Source organism: Mangifera indica, unplaced genomic scaffold, assembly GCF_011075055.1.
Source record: "Mangifera indica cultivar Alphonso unplaced genomic scaffold, CATAS_Mindica_2.1 Un_0043, whole genome shotgun sequence".
Lineage (NCBI taxonomy): Eukaryota > Viridiplantae > Streptophyta > Magnoliopsida > Sapindales > Anacardiaceae > Mangifera > Mangifera indica.
In genome coordinates, this window is record NW_025401135.1 from 1 (window position 1) to 18,578 (window position 18,578).

Consider the following 18,578-nt stretch of genomic DNA (forward strand, 5'->3'; position numbering starts at 1 on the left):
TTATTTCACGGATACTAATGTCCGGGCGGTGGGCGGTGACAAAAGCATTATAAATACCCCCACCCCTTCTCTCATTTTTATATACACATTATTCACTTTTTGATAATAAAGCGGCCTATCAATTGTAACCTCTGTTTTTTTTTTTTTTTTTTTTAATTTTTAATTTTTAATTTTTGCAATAGATATCAAAAGAAAGTCTAGAAGAGGGAAAATAGTAAAAAAGAGGGTAAAGGAGTGAGAACCAGATGCTGAAATGGCGAAGGTCCACCTCCACTCTTCCCCCTTTATTTGCAATATATAAAATCCCCCAATATCTCTTTCATTTTTCACCGTAACTAATTACGACAAACTCGAGCAAACCAAAAACAAATCGCCCTTTCTTTCTTTTAGAAAATGGCCGATCAGCTCACCGATGATCAGATCTCCGAATTCAAGGAAGCCTTCAGCCTCTTTGACAAGGATGGCGATGGTATCTTACCCCTTCTCTCAGATCTCCTCCATTTCGATTTTATCTTAGTTATTTACCCATTTCTTGGATCTAGGGTTTTCTTTTATATCTGATCTGCTTTTAAATTTTTGACTTGTTTTTATTTTTACATGTTTCGATTGTTTGATCAGATTTTATTCGTTTAGTGATTGAAATTATATTTCTTATTCCATCTAGGAAGTGAAATGAAATTTACTACACAATCTTTGCATTGTTTGTTTAAATAGAATTTTTTTTAATATGCTGAATTGTGTGAATGCGTGAGTCATTTTGATTTTTGGGGATACTGCTAAAGCTTGTGGGAACTAATCTCATTTTGAGCTTTTAAGTTGTGTAGTGTTTGTTGCCTGTAGAGATATATGCTTCGTAGAGTGTCTGTATTTTATGTTTGTTTTGGTTCGGCATTGCAATAATTTTTGCAAAATTGCCTTATTACATTTAAGTTGGTTTGGATGCTGGCTTCGAATATTGTTTTGGTCTTTGGGAATAATTACTTTACAATCATTATAAGATTTGGGAATTCTGTATTTTTATTTTTCTCTTGCAAATGTTAATGCTGTGTTCTGAGTGTTGTTGGCCATTTATCATTTGATGTTGATGATGGCCCTTTATCCAGTATTTGACAATTTCCTTTTGATGATTTTGTTGTCAGGTATGATTGTGAATTTTATTGATTAAGAAACATAGAATCAGGTTTATGAATACGGGTGAGAATAACAAATTAATAAATAGTTATAGTTAGCTAAGTAAATATCTCTCTGTATGGATCTTTTTATTTTTTATTTTTTGGTGGATTCTTGTTAACGTTATGTCTAAAAATGTTCTCATAGATATTTGGTTGTAATTTATTTATTATTTTGTGTACAGGTTGTATCACTACTAAGGAGCTTGGAACTGTAATGAGATCTCTTGGGCAGAATCCAACTGAGGCTGAACTGCAGGACATGATCAACGAAGTTGATGCTGATGGAAACGGGACCATTGATTTCCCTGAGTTCCTCAACTTGATGGCCCGTAAGATGAAGGACACAGATTCTGAGGAGGAGCTGAAAGAGGCTTTCCGGGTTTTCGACAAGGATCAGAATGGGTTCATCTCTGCTGCTGAGCTCCGCCATGTGATGACAAATCTTGGTGAGAAGCTGACTGATGAGGAAGTTGATGAGATGATTCGTGAAGCTGATGTGGATGGTGATGGTCAGATCAACTATGAGGAGTTTGTTAAAGTCATGATGGCCAAGTGAGGATCTCTCAGCCATAACTAAATCTCAAAATAACTCAAACGACAAAAAAAAGGAGTTCAGGGCACATAAGTTGATGAGATTTCTATTTCTCAGTAGGACATCTTCATTTGGTGATATTAGCTTTGGTTGGTTGGTTGCTTGTTTTTATGTCTGCATTGTTTTGTGGCACTCTTATCTAGTATTGAGCAGCTTGTCTTCACATTTTCTTGTCCAGTAGTTTGGTCTCTTAGTGTCTATCTTCTATGCTGGTTGTTTATTTTTACCCTTTCTCTGTTTTTTTGGTATTATGAGCGTAAAACAATTGGGAGAATTCATTATTTTGATTATGGGTTAGTAATTTTGTTGATTTCTTAGGCCTCTACTATTTTTCTTGTTTGTATGAATGCATTGTTATAGGTGGTTGAATTGGATGCTTTGTTTAGCTGATTCATACACAATGCTGCTTATAGATTGACAAAATTATTAGCTTCACATAGTTATTTGAGTCAATGATCACATGTTTTTTCAGTTGATTTTAGTAAAGCATTTAAATGCCAATGCGTTTAGTACCGTAGGTTGGCGTGTTATTCGTTTAGTGACACAATCCAACTTGTTATAATTCCTCTTAAAGAGGTTTTAGTTGATATGTTTTGCCATGAAAATATTTTTGAGTTGGCAGGCAGGTTGCAGTAGGCTTTGCTGACCTTGATATATTTTTGTTCATATATGTGCTATGGTTTTATTATTCACGGTTTGCTCCTACTCTTTTTGCTTTTTGTTAAACCCTTAAATGCTTTGGTCAGTTTCATTCGTATGGTTTTAAGTGTTTGGTTTATATTTACTATTTCTTTTAATTACTGTCAACGATTCTTCATTTTCAATTGGGTTCTTTTCATTTCTATTTTCCTATTTATTAGTTTTTGAAAAATAAGTTAGTTTTAGGGGCCTGGTATTCAGCTGAAGTTAAAATACTCTTTTAAGATTCAAGTTCCCTTTTCTTTTTTAAATCACAAACAGACCGGCCTAATCGTCCGGACATCACTCTCTAATTAATTGTCGACGTTCTTGAATTCAAAATTTCAAATTTTCTTTTTTCTTTCCGGGTAGGAATATTATTTTTTTTCTTTAGACAAAAAAAAAGAAGAAAGAAAAGTCTACTTAGCCAAATCTACAGAAATCAATAAATGGAATAAATAAAGAAAACATGTTGAACTCAAACTAAATAAGGAGCTTGAATATCTAGTATACAAATTACTATTTATAATAAATTCAATGAAATATCAAGTGGTGTGATCTTAGAATTTGTTAGTCAAATGCAAGGAACAATCATTCCAAAGCTTATAAATTAATGATTATACTGTTTTCAAGATTTAAGTAGGCCAAACTGCTATTTCCCACCTAAGGTATACTGCAATCTCAAGTTTCTACCATTTAACTATGGAAATATCAAACACCCACTTATAGTCGATTAAATTTAACAAAACTCTAATGGTGGTAAAGGTAAAATCGTCATTTTCTCTATAATATTAAAAATAAACTAAAATAGAAGCTACTTTTGCCCCCTTAAACTTTAAAAACTAAAATTTTTCTCCAGCCTAAATTTTAAAAAATTGCAGTTTCACCTTAAAGTTTCGTTTTGAAATCTCCGGCGACATCTCCGGCTCCATTGCCGACGTCCTCTCCCTCCCGAAGCATCCTCTCTTTCTGGCGATCTTTTTCATCCCATTTGGATGCCCGATCGGCGTTGGAGAAGCAGTGGAAGACGAAGAACTTCGTCGGGGAAAACGAAGTTCTTCGTCTTCCTAGTCGTCATCGTCTAGGAAGATGATCGTCTTCCCAGACGAAGACGAGAAGACTCGTCGTCCTTTGGGAAGACAAGTCGTCTTCATCTGGGAAGACGATTTCTCTTCCCAGACGATGTCTCTCTGCGTCGGATGGGTTGGGGTGGAGTTGAGGGGGGCCATCGGTGGAAGAGAAATCGTCGGGAGGGGAAGACGGCCGACGATGGTGCCAGAGAAAGTGAAAGGGTTTGGAAATAAACCCTAGGGGGGAAAATGTGATCTTTTCAAACTTAACTTAGAGAAAAAATGTTAGTTTTTAAACTTTTAGGGGGAAAATGAGATTAAATTTATCACCGTTAGGATTTTGTTAAATTTAACCGGTCATGGGTGAGTGTTTGGTGTTTCCATAGTTAAAAGGTGGAAACTTGAGATTGCAGCTTACCTTGGGTGGGAAATAGTCGTTTGGCCATTTAAGTATTCCAAGTTTTCATAACATTCATAAAATTTTGTTTAATGATGATTAAAATTAAACTTTTATAGTGAAATTTCCAAATTAGGTCAATAGAAAATTATAGTAATTTTATAATCCACCAATTAGAAGTCCAACAAGTATATCATCAAATCAATGAAATTTGAGTGCAAGAATATTGAAAGTTGAGCTTTGAGAATGGTTACATAGAAGTGGCTTTTATAGGGTTCGGCCAACAAAGTCTGTATGAGTTTATACTTATGGTGTTGCTATTAATATGTGTAAAAAAAGAAATTATAAGAGAATCATCCCCCTTTTCCACTAGTTATCCCCTCTTTAAAGGGCGAAAAATAAATTTGAATTAATACAATAACTAAGAATAATACATTTGAACTAATACAATAATTAAGAATAATGATAAGGTAGTGATTTCCAAAACATAGAAAAAAATAAATACTTTCATTGGTTTGTTGTTGAATTCTAGGAGAAGAGGTCTATAATCTTTTAAAATTGATATGTTATCATATAAGTTGTGTTATTAATTGTTTTAATGTAACTTTTATGATTCAACACAAAATCACTCTTCACATGTCATTGGTTGTTGAATATTGTTGGTTACCAAATTATCTATTAAAATTATTTTCAAAGAGTTAACCTCAAACAAAATTTTTGATCACATAACAAGTACTAGGGCTGGATTCGAGCCGAGCCGAGCTCGGGCTCGGCTCGGTTTTTTAATGGCCGGCTCAAGTTCGGCTCGAGCTCGACTCAAGCAGAACTCGGCTCGGCTCGGGCTCGGCTCAGTTACGGTTCGGTTCGGCTCATTTTTCATATCAAAATGATACCGTTTTGTATATATATATGGATCAAAACGACGTCGTTTTGTATAAAAAATTTAAAAAAAATATATACCAAGCTAATCCGAGCCAGTTGGCTCGGCTCGAGTCCAGCCCTAACAAGTACCCTTCAATTTTAGGAATGCGAATAGCCGGTGATAAAACTTTTAGTCAAGATGATTAGGATTGTGGCTTGCTTTATCAGACATTGTTTTAAAATGTCATGAACTAGTAGAATGTTCCTATAGTGACCCGCTCGAATGATGGGCTGCTTTATCAGACATTGTTTTAAAATGTGGGATGATGTTGCCTTTTCACCCTTTTTGTCTATGAGGTTATTGACTTGTTAGTACTTTCTCCCTTCCAATTGTCTTCGCATGGATATCAATGTATCCTTGGGTTTTACATTGTGTACCATGTTTTGGGGGTCAACCTAGAGAGAAGGAACTTGCGAACTTGAACACAATGAAGGAGAATTCTAAAGCTTTTTCATTTTACTTTTTGTCGAAGCACCTTTCAAAGGAGTTCAAAGGATTTACCCATGTGAAAGACAATATGGGTGAATGGAAGATCAAATACTTTTTCTTCTTTTTCAACGAGGGAAATTCCAAAAACCAGGTAGAATTTAATCTATTTATTTTGCTTTTAACTTACTACAGTGTCTTGTTCTTTTAAATAGTTCTTGCAGTTGCATGTCTGAGGCCAAGTCTATCCATATTACAAGAATAAATTAAGAAATTTTATGATTTATCTGAAGAACATCGCAATTTGGAGAATCTCATTATTGATAGTAAACTACAAGCTACAGGTCTTACTTCACCTTCTTCCTCAATCGATTTGATGAAACACGTAGGAAAAATATTATGCCATCTCGTAAATTCTGAAATTATGTTAAAACAGTAAAGCATACCCGGATTCGTGTTCTGTTCACGTAGTTGAATTGAATGCACTCCGACGACCTGACGTGAGTCATTTCTACAACGCCATTTGCTTTTGTACTGCCACTTTACATATATGGGAGACTGATTTTCTGTGTTTTGTGTTGGCATGGCAGGAGAAGAAAAGGCAATTCTTTATGTGCGTTCACCATAGAAAGGCAATTTTTGGACATATTATATAAGTCCATCTATATTCTAATCCTCTCTCAACTGCCTTTGGCAGTTTAATAAATTTGGCTCAGGTTGATATCATGAGTAGACTTAAACCCAATAAAATATACTAATAGTACTTACACGGCTTTCTATTTACCTTTCTAATTTTATCAATCTTCTACTCATGAAACAATTTTATTTCAGATCTTTCACCATCGTCATTGACCTCTTTGCCCAACCTTTCACTTGATGAAGTTCCTTTCCCTTTGATCTCATAGGCAGGGTAAAAATGTCCATTGAATCATAAGAAAAAGAAAGCCAAGAGACTTATTCCCACCCAATGTATAGTGAAATCTTAAACTCATACTTTCTAATTTTTAAAAACCTAAACATCCACTCATCACCTATTTTTTGTTAAATTTTTTTATAAAAGTCAAGGGTAAAATTGTTATTTTACTAATAATATTAAAAAAATTATAATTTTATCTCATTTCTTTCTCTGGGTTTTAAAAATTAACTTTACTCCTATTTAAACAATTTCAGTTTTGAAAAGTGACTATTTCCCTCTCCACACTTAGATTTTTTGCTTCTCCCGTCTCCAGCCACCACTCCATCACTAGCAACTTCCTCTTCCACCTTCACCATCAGAATTGTTCGATTAGTTGCCTTGGAAGCTTGTGCGACGAAGAGACTTCTTTTCTTAGTTGGACAATCTCCCACGACAATTGTCTAAATGATTCTAATGGTGAGGGTGAGAAGAGGAAGTCACAGGTGACGAAGTGATGGTCGAAGAGGGGAGAAAAGAAAAACCTAGGTGTGGGAGGGGAGGGGAAGGAGAATAGTCACTTTTCAAAATTGAAAATATTTAGATATGAATGAAGTTCTTAGTTTTTCAAAATTGAGGAGGAAAATGCGATAAAATTACAAATTTTTTTAATATTATTGATAAAATTTTTACATATTTTTTGTGATGAGTAGATGTTTAAGTTTTAAAAAATAGGAGGATATGAATTTGGAATTTCATTATACCATGAGTGGGAATAAGTCTTTTGGCCTAAAAAGAAAAAGTGACAGAGGTTGCAAAAAGACCTCGTCTAGAGCCTCCTTCTAGCTGTGTAAAGGCATCTACCTCGATTGTTTTGATCCAAAAGAGGACCTTGGCAAGGGAATTACCACTGGGAGTCAAGTGGTCATTTCCATTTTTAATGAGGTCGGTAAAGAACTAGTGAGACTCTTGTCATGGATTGAAGCCTACGAAGCAGTTGAAGTTGACCATAACAATGGCCTGTTATGTAATATATTTTTACCTTTTTTCGGTGATTCTTCCTAACTTCGGCTTTTTCAGTACATAGACATTTGCCCAATTGTCTTTCCCTTATAATCAAGCATTTGAGCACCTACAGGATAACGATCCCAAAGGAAAATCTTGTAAAAAAGGCTTCCCCACTTGTCGTGGAGGCCAAGATTAAGGAGTTAAAAGAAAGAAATCAAGTTGTAGAGGTCAGAATTGCAATCATAAAAGTTAATAAAACTAATTAAATATTAAAATTTTCAAAGTAAAAATCTAGGTTCAAGTTTCTGTTATATTTATAAAATCCTGACTTATTTAGTATAATAGTTATGAATCTAATCATTATGTTTTAAATTTACTTATTTAATAAATACAGATGGAATCTCCGATTATATAAAAAGAAGAAGCAAGAATTGGTAAAATACACTTATATAATGTGGAACAAAGTTATATAACAACCATTGACAATAATTTCAAAGAGGCGTTTAAGCAATATAGAGTATCGTAAGGAGAAATAAATTTCTTATTGTTTGGATTTAAAATAATTATCTTTAACAAAATAATTAAATTTTATCCAGTTAACAATATTTAACAAAATTTGAGGGCCAATAACAATGAAAGTTTGTCCTGAAAACCCTATAAAAAAGGCTTAAAATTCAGAGGTCTAATGAATGAATTTATCCAGGGAGTCTAATGCACTCTTAGCCCATATGTGGGTCTGTCCCTACTCAATACCATAAGCGTAGCCACAATAGGGTGGGAACATGTACCCCTTCTCCCCCCTTCCTTTTTTTTCCCCCTAAAAATCTATATATGATTTTCTGAAGTTCTACCAAACATGGTTATGAAACCCAATTCAGACCAATTAATTAAGCTTGTTCGACCAAGACCAATGGCTAATGTACAGGTTAATATTTAAAAGCCTTTCAGGATTAGATTGTGATTGAACTGAGCGAATTGTGTCAAATTGCACTTCAACTACCAATTCAACCGTGATCCAAAAGGGTTCTACTAACTTCAACATAACTTTAAAATTTTATTTTAATGGCTAGGACCCAAATTGCCATTCTATTTTTTAAATACATTTTCTATTTAAACAATATTATATGTGTTCATTTTAAATATATAATTACGTACACATTTATATGTATTATTACATAATTAAATATTACTTTATCTTTAATTTAAAATCATTTAATCGTATAATGACATATATAAGTGTGTACATATTTGTATACCCAAAATAGGTATATATAATTTTGTTGTTTCTATATAATTTGTTTTTGATATTATAAAGAAATTAAAAAATTTTGTATTTGCTACAATTGAACCCAAATTCCAACGATTGGGAGACATAACGATCAGCACTATGGCCAAACAATTTTATATGGTTCTATGTTTTCATATTTTTTTATTTAATCTATTTTTTATATTATAATATGTATATATATATATGTATTTATATACGAAAATGAACAACTTTGAAATTAATTTTGAAATAGATTTATGCCATACAATGTAATTGAGATATTGAAAGTAATCAACAAAATTTGAAAATTTGGATACTTGCTAATTCAAAAGTCTTCAAATTTTGGATGAAAAAAATTTGAGATGTGTATACACACATATATATGTATGTACGTACGTATGAAAATGAACAACTTTGAAATTAATTTTGAAATAGATTTATGCAATGCAATGTAATTGAGATATTTAAAGTAATCAACAAAATTTGAAAATTAAATTTGGATACTTACTACTTGCTAATTCAAAAGTCTTCAAAATTTGGATAAGAAAAATTTGAGAAAATTTTATTGATATCAAAGAAAAGGTATTACAAAAGACTTGGTTCTTTTTCGATAACATCACTTCATTTATACAACAATTTTTTAACTATTGAGAAAGAATAATAATCACAAGCCTTGAAATCTTTGCAGGAATTATTGTACAAATTTTCAACTTTATAAGGAATCTTGCGGCGTTGGAGAAAATGTTTAGCTTTGTAGAGAAATCTTTCAGCTTTGTAGGAAATTTGAGTATCTTTGCAGTAAACTTTTTTACTATTTGTCTTATATGGTAAATTTGTAGGAATAATGCGACTTCAGCTTTGTAGAGGGAGGCATTTGTCATCTTGCAGTAGTAAAAACATGTTTTATTTACCTTACTTTCTAGAAGCATAAGCGAAAAACATATCTTTTACTTTTGAAACTTGATGATCTTCATGAGATTTTTTATCCTTCGTAATTTTAACAAGGATCATGTTTCATTTATTTTGCATGAAAATTGTTTTATTTTTTTCAAAGATTTTTTTGCTTTTGTCTTATCTCTTTTGTTTTTGCTTCTAGTATAGCTAGATGGATATAACCTTCTTTGATTAAATTTGCTCCTATATCAAATAGAGCAATTGTGTCTAAAATAAATTCATCATTTATTATAATTTTTACTCTTACATGCCATTTTTTATATGATATTACTGTCAATATGTTTAGAAAATCTTCTTGGGTTTCTTCTTCTTCTGGTTGAAACTCAAATTCTTCTACTTTCTCTTTTCCTTTTCTTAATGAATCAATTATTTGTGAGTAATCTTCCAATGTTGGTTTCCTTTTGTCATGTTTTTCAACTTTATCAAGAATATCTTTGAAACTATAAGTTTAATGGATTTCTAGTTGTTTTCAGGTTTGTCAATCGTTAATTTTAATTTTCTAGATATTCTTTCCGAAGGTTAGGATCTTCAGTTTTGTTTAACTTCTAATAAAAATTCTTGATATTTTGTTAACACATTTATTCCATTCTCACTCGAGCCTTCTATTTCATCAATTTGGATACTTGAACTGATATTTCCTTTTTAGAGGATTTACTGCCTAAGGATTCTACCATTAAGATTTATACTTTGGTTAAAAATTTTTCTTCTAATTCTAATTCTTTAATCTTTTTACTTAATCTACAATATTTGGAGGCATGGCCTTGTTTTCCACATCTTCAACATGTGTATTATTTATATGGTTTTGCAATAGGTTTTTATTCTTTTTTTATTATGTTTTTAAGCGTAAATTTTCTTCTATTTTTTGTAAATTTTCTTTCAGGGCATGATTTTGTTTTACTACATTGGCCATTACAATCTTTGGATTTTTTATTTCTTCTATGTTTTTTCAAGGTATGGGTTTTTATATTGAGAATCAAATTGTTCACAAAATGTTCCTAATTCCTTACCTAACTGTTTTCTTTCCTTTTATCTTTGGTAAGCTAACTCTTCATCCTTGCATATTTTCATTTCAACCTTTTGTACAAACCTATGTAATTGTCCGTATGTTAGATCATCATAAGGAATTACTCCATTATATTGTTTTCTAAGTTTTTCTCTAACCTTTTCTCTTAAAATGTTTAGTAGTCCTGTTAAAAATTTGACTTTCCAATATATTTTGTCACTATCGGGTATTTGCATTACTCTAATAAAAAATGTTTTTTTTTGTACCATTTATCATGTAGACTTTTTTATTTTAAGTTCATTAATGTTGCTTGACTTTTATTTTTAATATTTCTAGGATCTCCTATAAAATAATAAGTGATTGTGAATATCAAAGTATTTACTACATCTTAGATTGTTTTTTCTTCATCATCTAACATTGGCATTCCACTGTCATCTACTTTTATAGCATTTAGGATTAGATTTTGTTGTTCCTCTTTGAGATGGTTGTCTTACTAAGTTTTTAAGGAGTCAATGAACCCAACAATTAACAAATGGGCTACTGTCTCATCCGATGAATTAAGTTTTGTTCCATAAGCATTGGTTACCATTGTCATTTGTTGTAATATTGTAATCAAACATTCTATTTATATTTCATTCATAAGTTGAATTAGCATTGTATTTTTTTTTTCTGTTGAATTAATGTTGATTCTTCTAATACAAATCTGGTGTTGAAGCTCTTGGGTAATACATTTTTTGGGGATTTTTTCCGATTCATTTTGTTTATTTGTAGAGAATTGTCTTCAGATGAGATTGATTAGTTATCCAAAATATCTTCTGAAGAATTTGTTTGTTCTATAAAGCCAACTATTTTGGATATGACAGACTGAGGAATGTCAAGGGCAATTAAATTTGGGCTTGAAATTCCTAATTCTAACTGGTTAAGTTTTCTGTTTATTTCTTGGATTAATTAGTCTTTGTTTGACAAGTCTTTTCAGAAAGTTTTTGGAATCTCATGTGGGGTAAATATAAGTTTATGAGTTTTGATTTTTAAAGGTTTTGATTTGTCATTTATAACATTAGTGATTGGTTGATTAACATCATCTTCAATTCTGTTTAATTGGTGTTCTATTGTGAATTATAATTATTTTGTTGTATAATATTCTTTTATGTTATTTCTAGTAATTTTGTCTAAATCTTCCTTTACCTTGAATGGATCTGCAATTAAGGATACTCCTTTAAACTGGGGATATATTGATTCTAAATCTACTTGGAATAAAATTGTGTGTCATTTTGGATCATGTCCAATAGCTCTGGATACAAAGACAAATTGCATTACTTTGTATTGGACTCTATAAATACATGTTATGGGTATTGATCCTGATTTAATGTCATATTAAATCTTTCGATATTTAATGTTAGAACATTTAATATATTTTGATTGTCTAAGTAGACTATATAATTTGGGTAACAATTGAAATTCATTGGTCTATTGGACAAACTGGATTCAATAGTTCCTAAAAATGAATCTTTAAAGTTATTAAATCTAGTATCTTTTAAAAATATTAAAATTACAGTATTCATACTTTCCATATTTAATGGTTTAATTCTAGTTTGTATTAATAATATATATATATACACTTTAGACCCTTGATCTACACATCATCATGTTAAAACAATAAAACTACGTGCATCTAATTTTGAGTACCAATTTAGATACCAAAATGATATGTTATTATGTGATTGAATAATTTTAAATTAAAGATAAAATAACACTCAATTATATAATGACATATTTTCTTGGTATTCATTTTAATACTGAAAATTTAGTACACATAACATTACTCCATATCAGATACTAACTAAAATTATATTTTGTACTCTAGTATAGAACATTACTTTAATTTTTTTCTTAGTCCTTAAACCACTAGATCTTTATTATTATTACACCAACATTATCCTTTCTTTAATTATCTTACACACAATTAGATTTTTTTTTTATTTTGAGTGTGTCTACTTCGAGTGCTTAATTATTTGTTAAGGTACAACTAGACATGACAATGGGTTGTGTCAAGGTTGGTTGGGTCAACTCTAGCATGAACTATCATGTCTATAAGTCATGTTAGGTCAAGGTCCCCACTATAGTGAGCCTTGCGGGCTTAGCCAACCTGCAAACTATTGAAAGCCTGCAACATAGCCTGCACTTTAAGGGGACCATGTCATGTCGAGCCCTTAAAAGGGTGGCCTATGACCCTTTATCAAGTCAATCCACTAATTTTTATATAAAATTAAATAAAATCCATTTTCAAATTACTAAAGCCTAAGACAATATCTTAAAAATTTTATTAATAATCCATCACTTATGGCAAAAAAATATCGTGGTTAAATGATAAAAAAAATTCAAAGATAATACAAATCAATTTATTTACATAATACACAAATATAAGTTCGATTTATATATCTTATAATCATCTTTAATGTCCAAATTCTTAAATTCTTCAAATATATCATTTGCTACATGATTTTGTAATTTGAATTCAACTATCACCTAATCTTTCATACACATGATCGTCTCAACCATGTTAGGGTGAAAGTTTAATTGTCTATCATCCAACATGCATATACATGTACTAAAAATTGATTTCGATGCTATAGTAGACACTAGAGGCATTAGTAGAGTACGTGTCATGGCCGAAAGAACATGATAACGGTTTGATGTGTTTTCCACCATGCTAAAACATTGAATGTGTCACCATATCAATTCAAAATTTTAGGAAAATAATTAATATTAATATAATTATAAAATTCATTATAATTTGAACTTTGACCTACTTTTTGCTTACCTTTGTGTAAGATAGACCATATACATGACTTACGTTTAGATGAACTACTTAAACTTACCTCTAGTTTGAGAGTATATGTAACGTCCTTCGATATTTATGTTAATAAATATTATGTATTTCAAATAAAAAATCTTAAATATCTTTTATTTATTAATGCCTTGTTGTAACAAATTTTCATTCATAGTATTTAAACAATTTTGCATTTCTAATAATTTGGCCCTAGGATCTAAAATGGTAGTTGTAGCAAATGGTAAAGGTATCTTTTTCCAATATTTTAAAAAGTTTTCCTCCATTTGTCTAGAAATTTCTTGAAAAATATTGTAATACATATATTCTTTAAAAAATCACTAATATATCTCATGTTATATAAAATTAAACATGTGAAGCAACAACACATATAAGCATTGTTCGGTGGCTGTTTTTAGGGAATCTAACATGTTCATTGAAGCATTGACACTATCCCAATCTTATTTAGTCAAAAAAAAAAAAATGCTCTCAAACTCTTTAAGTTATGTATTGAAAATCGTATTATAGGTATTTTATACACTTTACATGCTTTTAACATGTGATATGTTGAATTTTACTTAGTTCTAACATCAGCTTTTTTAATTTTTTTTGTTTAACTTTATTTGTTTACGCATTTGATAATATACTAATAAGTATAACAGAAATGATGAAATGTAAACAATGACATGTCTAATTTTTACTATTTGATTTTTTGCTAAACTTAAATCATCTTAAGCTATTAAATTCATGATATGACATATACACCAAATATGAAATAATCTCTGTGTTTGTGTTGTTCAACCCAAGTTTGCTTCTTCAAATTCGGCTCTTTCTACCAAAAGTTTATCGCAAATATTGGCACTTCTTCATCAAGTCTACTACTATGGTTAAGTCTCTCTCCAAACTCATTAGTTGACTCTCGTTTTTTAAATTTTGCAAAATCACAATTCTTGGGAAGCATGGTTTTCCCAACCTCCCAAGCAATATTATTATATAATATATTATTTACAGTTTGTAATTTAAACTTTTAACTATTATATAATATATTATAATATTATTATATAAGATATTAGTTTGACGTTCTCAATTAAAGTTGACAGTTTAAAGTTTAAACTTTATAATCCAGTATATAATATATTGCAGCATGGTTTTCCCAACTTCCAATCATGATTTTCTCAACTTCCCAAGCAATATTATTTATAGTTTCAATACGTTTAAAAAAGCTTGTGCTTGGTAGTTTCATTTTAATATTTAATAATATTGCATGTGCATGTAATATTCTATTCAATAGTATTGTTCGGGATATGTGCATAATTATTTACCTTGTAAACTTATATAATATTTACATGAAATATTAATTAAAATCGGTAAAAAAATTTTCGCGTAAACCTTTTTAGGCAAACGTACAACGACTTTACTTTTATAAGCAAATTTACTTTTAATTTCAAAAATACCCTCTTCGACTTATTATGTGATTTTCATTAACTTACGTATGCGTATCACAGTGTATGTGTGCGTACAGGGTGCGTGTAAAGTGTGTGGGTGCGTGCAAAGTACATATGGTGAGTATAGGGTGCGTAGAATGAGTACAGAGTGCGTACGGGGTGCGTGAGTGTATGCGGGATGCGTGAGTGCATGCAGAGTACGTGAGTGCGTGCAGGGTGTGTGGGTGCATACCGGGTGCGTGAGTACGTGCAGAGTGTGTGAGTGCGTGCGGGGTGCGTGAGTGCGTGTAGGATGCGCACGCACCCTCATATATATATATATATATATATAATATTTAAAAAATGTAATAAATATATATAATAATATAATATATATTTAAAAATTATTATTATTATATATTATAATATTTAATATAATATAATAATAATAATAATTTTTAAATATATATTATATTATTATATATATATTAATTATATTTTTTAAATATTATATTATATTATAATATTTAATATATTTATATATATAATAGAGTGCGAGAGTGCGAGGGTGTGCGCACTCTGTCTTATATATATATATTTATATTTGTTACGCACTCTCGCACTTTGCACGCACCCACGTATCCTGTACTTATCCTACGCACCATGTATTCACCCTACGCATCTTGCACACACTCATGCACTCTGTACGCACCCATACACTGTGATATGCACACATAAATTGTTGAAAATCAGGTAATAAGTCGGGGAGGGTATTTTTGGAATTAAAAGTAAATTTGCTTATAAAAGTAAAATGGTTGTACGTTTGCCTAAAAAAGTTTACGCGAAAAAAATTTTATCGATTTTAATTAATATCCCTACTTACATACTCATAATATTTAATATATATATATATATATATATATTTATATATTTATATATATTTATATATATTTATATATATATATTTATATATATTTAACTAATACACTATTTTTATGATTATTTGTTATTGTATATTTTTTGTACAATAGATAGATAAAATAGAACTATATTATCATCTAGGACTAGCGCTGGTCAAATTAATTATGGGTCCTCTTGGATAACTTCCTCAACACCATCTCAAGTGAAAGGTGATATTGTTTTGATACATATTTATAAGAGTATAGATGAAAATAGAAGGAAGATGTTAAATTATTTATATTGTGATAAGGCAACTAGAGGAGGTGGTATATATAGAATGGAACAACATTTGACTAGGAAAAAAGAGGATGTTGGTCCCTGCACTAAAGTTTCTTATGATGTTAGATATCAAATGATAAAGGTATTAGATGAAATTATAGTGAAAAATAAAAAAAACACAAGATTTTCGTAGGCATGCAACTTCTTATGGTATTAGTGTACCTCAATTTGAGGGTGATATTATAAGTGAAGAATGTAAAGAGTTGTTTCCTCCAATGAACATGAGTGAAGGTAATATTGGGTCTTCTAGAAAACAAAGTAGACATGTAAATTATTCAAAAAGAAAAAGACCAGTTGGGGTTGGTGTTAGTGGGTCCAACCCTTAATAAGGTGTATTTTGATTGGAAAGAAGCCAAATGAAAGTCAACATAACTGTTGTTAGGTTTTTATATGATGTTTACATCCCTCTTAATGCATTAAATTCCATTTATTTCCAACTTATGTTAGATGTCATAATTGCAATTAGTTTTGAATATAAGTAACCGATATATTATGAATCATAGGTGAATTTGTTAAATGATGCAAAAAGGAAGTTCAATTACTTGTTGATAGTTTCAAAAAAAATTTGGGAAGATATTAGTTATACACTTATGACTAATGGTTGGACAGACATTTCAAATAGGTCATTGATAAATTTTCTAGTGTAGTATTCGAAAGGAATTTGTTTTATCAAATCAATGGATGCATATGTTGTTATAAAGGGGGCGGACACATTGTTTGAGGAAATTATTTAATGTGTTAGGCCTAAAAGCATTGTACATTTTGTGGTTGATAATTGAGCTAATTATAAAACTGCTACAAGATTATCGTTTGAAAAATATCAAAATATTACTTGATCGCCTTGTGCAACATGTTGTATCAATTTGATCTTAAGAAATATTGGTGAAATGGATCACATTGTTAGAATCTCTAAAAGTGCATCTCTTGTGACAAAGCTTATTTATAATATTATATTATTGATAGCTTGGTTGAGGAAGGGGGAAGGATGGACAAATTTTATGTGATCGAGTGCAACCTGATGTGCTACAACTTTCATCACACTGAAAAACTTTTTTGAACATAAGCATGACTTGCGAGCGATGGTCATTAACAAATTTTTTAATTGATTCCAGATCCATAATTCTAAATAATAAATTTTGGAATGAAATGGGTATAATTGTAAAAGTTATGGCTCCATGATGCATTTGTTTTGTATTGTGGATTGAGATGACAGGTTTGCGTTAGGATTTGTCTGTGATGGAATGTACAAAGCTAGAATGAGGATAAAGAAGTTGTTCAAGAATAAAAAGAAATCATACAAGCCTTGCACTCAAATAATCAAATTGAGATGGGATAGGACATTGTATCGAGATATTCATATAATTGCGTATTACTTGAATTCGAACTTTTAGTATGACTGTGAATCTTTTTACTTAAAACCAGAGGTATTGAGAGTAAAGCATCTATATTTAATGTTAGTAATTCAAAGTTATTGGAAGATAGTAAAATATTTCGTGATTGTGAGAGGAGTTTTTCACATTAACTTGCTATTGAAACATGCAAATTCACACGACTTGGTATAAATTAAATTTATATGTTTTTTATGTCTCAGTTCTTTTTTTAAATTATAAAATTCTATTGTATAATTATTTACATGCGATTTTGTATTAGATGATAGGATCTTTTACCATTACTGATATTGAAGAATGAGCTATTACTCATTTATTAAAATTTATGTTAAACCAATTATGTTTTGTTGAATGTTTGAATTTGATATATTTTGTTAAATGTTGGATTGAATATTATTTGTTCAACAATGGTTATATTGGTTGGTGTTATGTTTTGTTAAATGCATATATTGTCAAATTGACGTTTAATGATATGTAAAACAGTGCATGATTTATATTTTGTTCAATCTATTCATGTATTTTGTTTAATATAGTAGGTTTGATGTTTGTTTTGATTTGTGTTGTAATGATTATGTTACTTAATTAATTTGTAATAGTATTTCAACACATGTTTTGCAGGGTTTTAATTGAAAATTATGCATAGATTAAAATTTAATGTGTAAAGAACATGTAATTAGATGTAATTTTTTTAGGTTTTTACACAAAATTAAAAATTCGGTTAGATCGACTGGTTCGATTAGAACCAGTACTTAAAATGGTTTATGTTCTGGTCTAATTCTTAAAACCTTGGATATAACACCATTATAATTATTTAGTTCTCTTATAATTTTTAATTTCATGAGTTCATAATTTCTAAAGATGTTAAACTTTAGGATGGACCTAGAAATTCTTTTAAATGTTGGTTGATGTTTTGTATCATGTATTCTAAAATTTTATTTTCAGCATATGTAAAAGACTGGTTATATGAAATTCATCATTTCTCCAACAACATATTTGGGCATATTGTCTTGCATTTTATGTTGATCATAGATGAAATTCATCATTTCCCCAACACGCTTGAATCACTTGAAATACCTACTGTGCTAGAGCTGTCAATGATGATATGTTGAGGGCAATTGGTTGTTGTTCTCTCAAGTCTTGTGGAATTTTTTTTTATGATATTTAATAATATGACAACAAAATGGCTTATGCTACCAAAACTAACACATGTCAAATAGGAACTATAGTGTTTGCACACTATTTGTTGGATTAATTTACTTTTGATCATTCTTTTTGATTTCATCAAAATACTTCAACACCATGAATTTTTGTTTTTTTTT

The 18,578-nt window shown here is 30.4% G+C and overlaps 1 protein-coding gene across 1 annotated transcript; it reads left to right on the plus strand.

Moving 5' to 3' along the window:
- The first annotated feature begins 277 nt into the window (after positions 1-277).
- On the plus strand, positions 278-2,074 carry LOC123206620 (calmodulin-7). The gene is made up of 2 exons (XM_044623799.1): positions 278-469; positions 1,355-2,074. Exons 1-2 carry the CDS (start codon positions 394-396, stop codon positions 1,726-1,728), a joined length of 450 nt encoding a protein of 149 aa, XP_044479734.1. The 5' UTR covers positions 278-393; the 3' UTR covers positions 1,729-2,074.
- The last annotated feature ends 16,504 nt before the right edge of the window (positions 2,075-18,578 follow it).

Bases quoted from the DNA above. Each gene is read 5' to 3' on its own strand.
- LOC123206620 (XM_044623799.1), top strand. From the start codon at position 394: ATGGCCGATCAGCTCACCGATGATCAGATCTCCGAATTCAAGGAAGCC. The intron at 470-1,354 runs GTATCTTACCCC...TTTTGTGTACAG, and splicing joins CTTTGACAAGGATGGCGATG to GTTGTATCACTACTAAGGAG.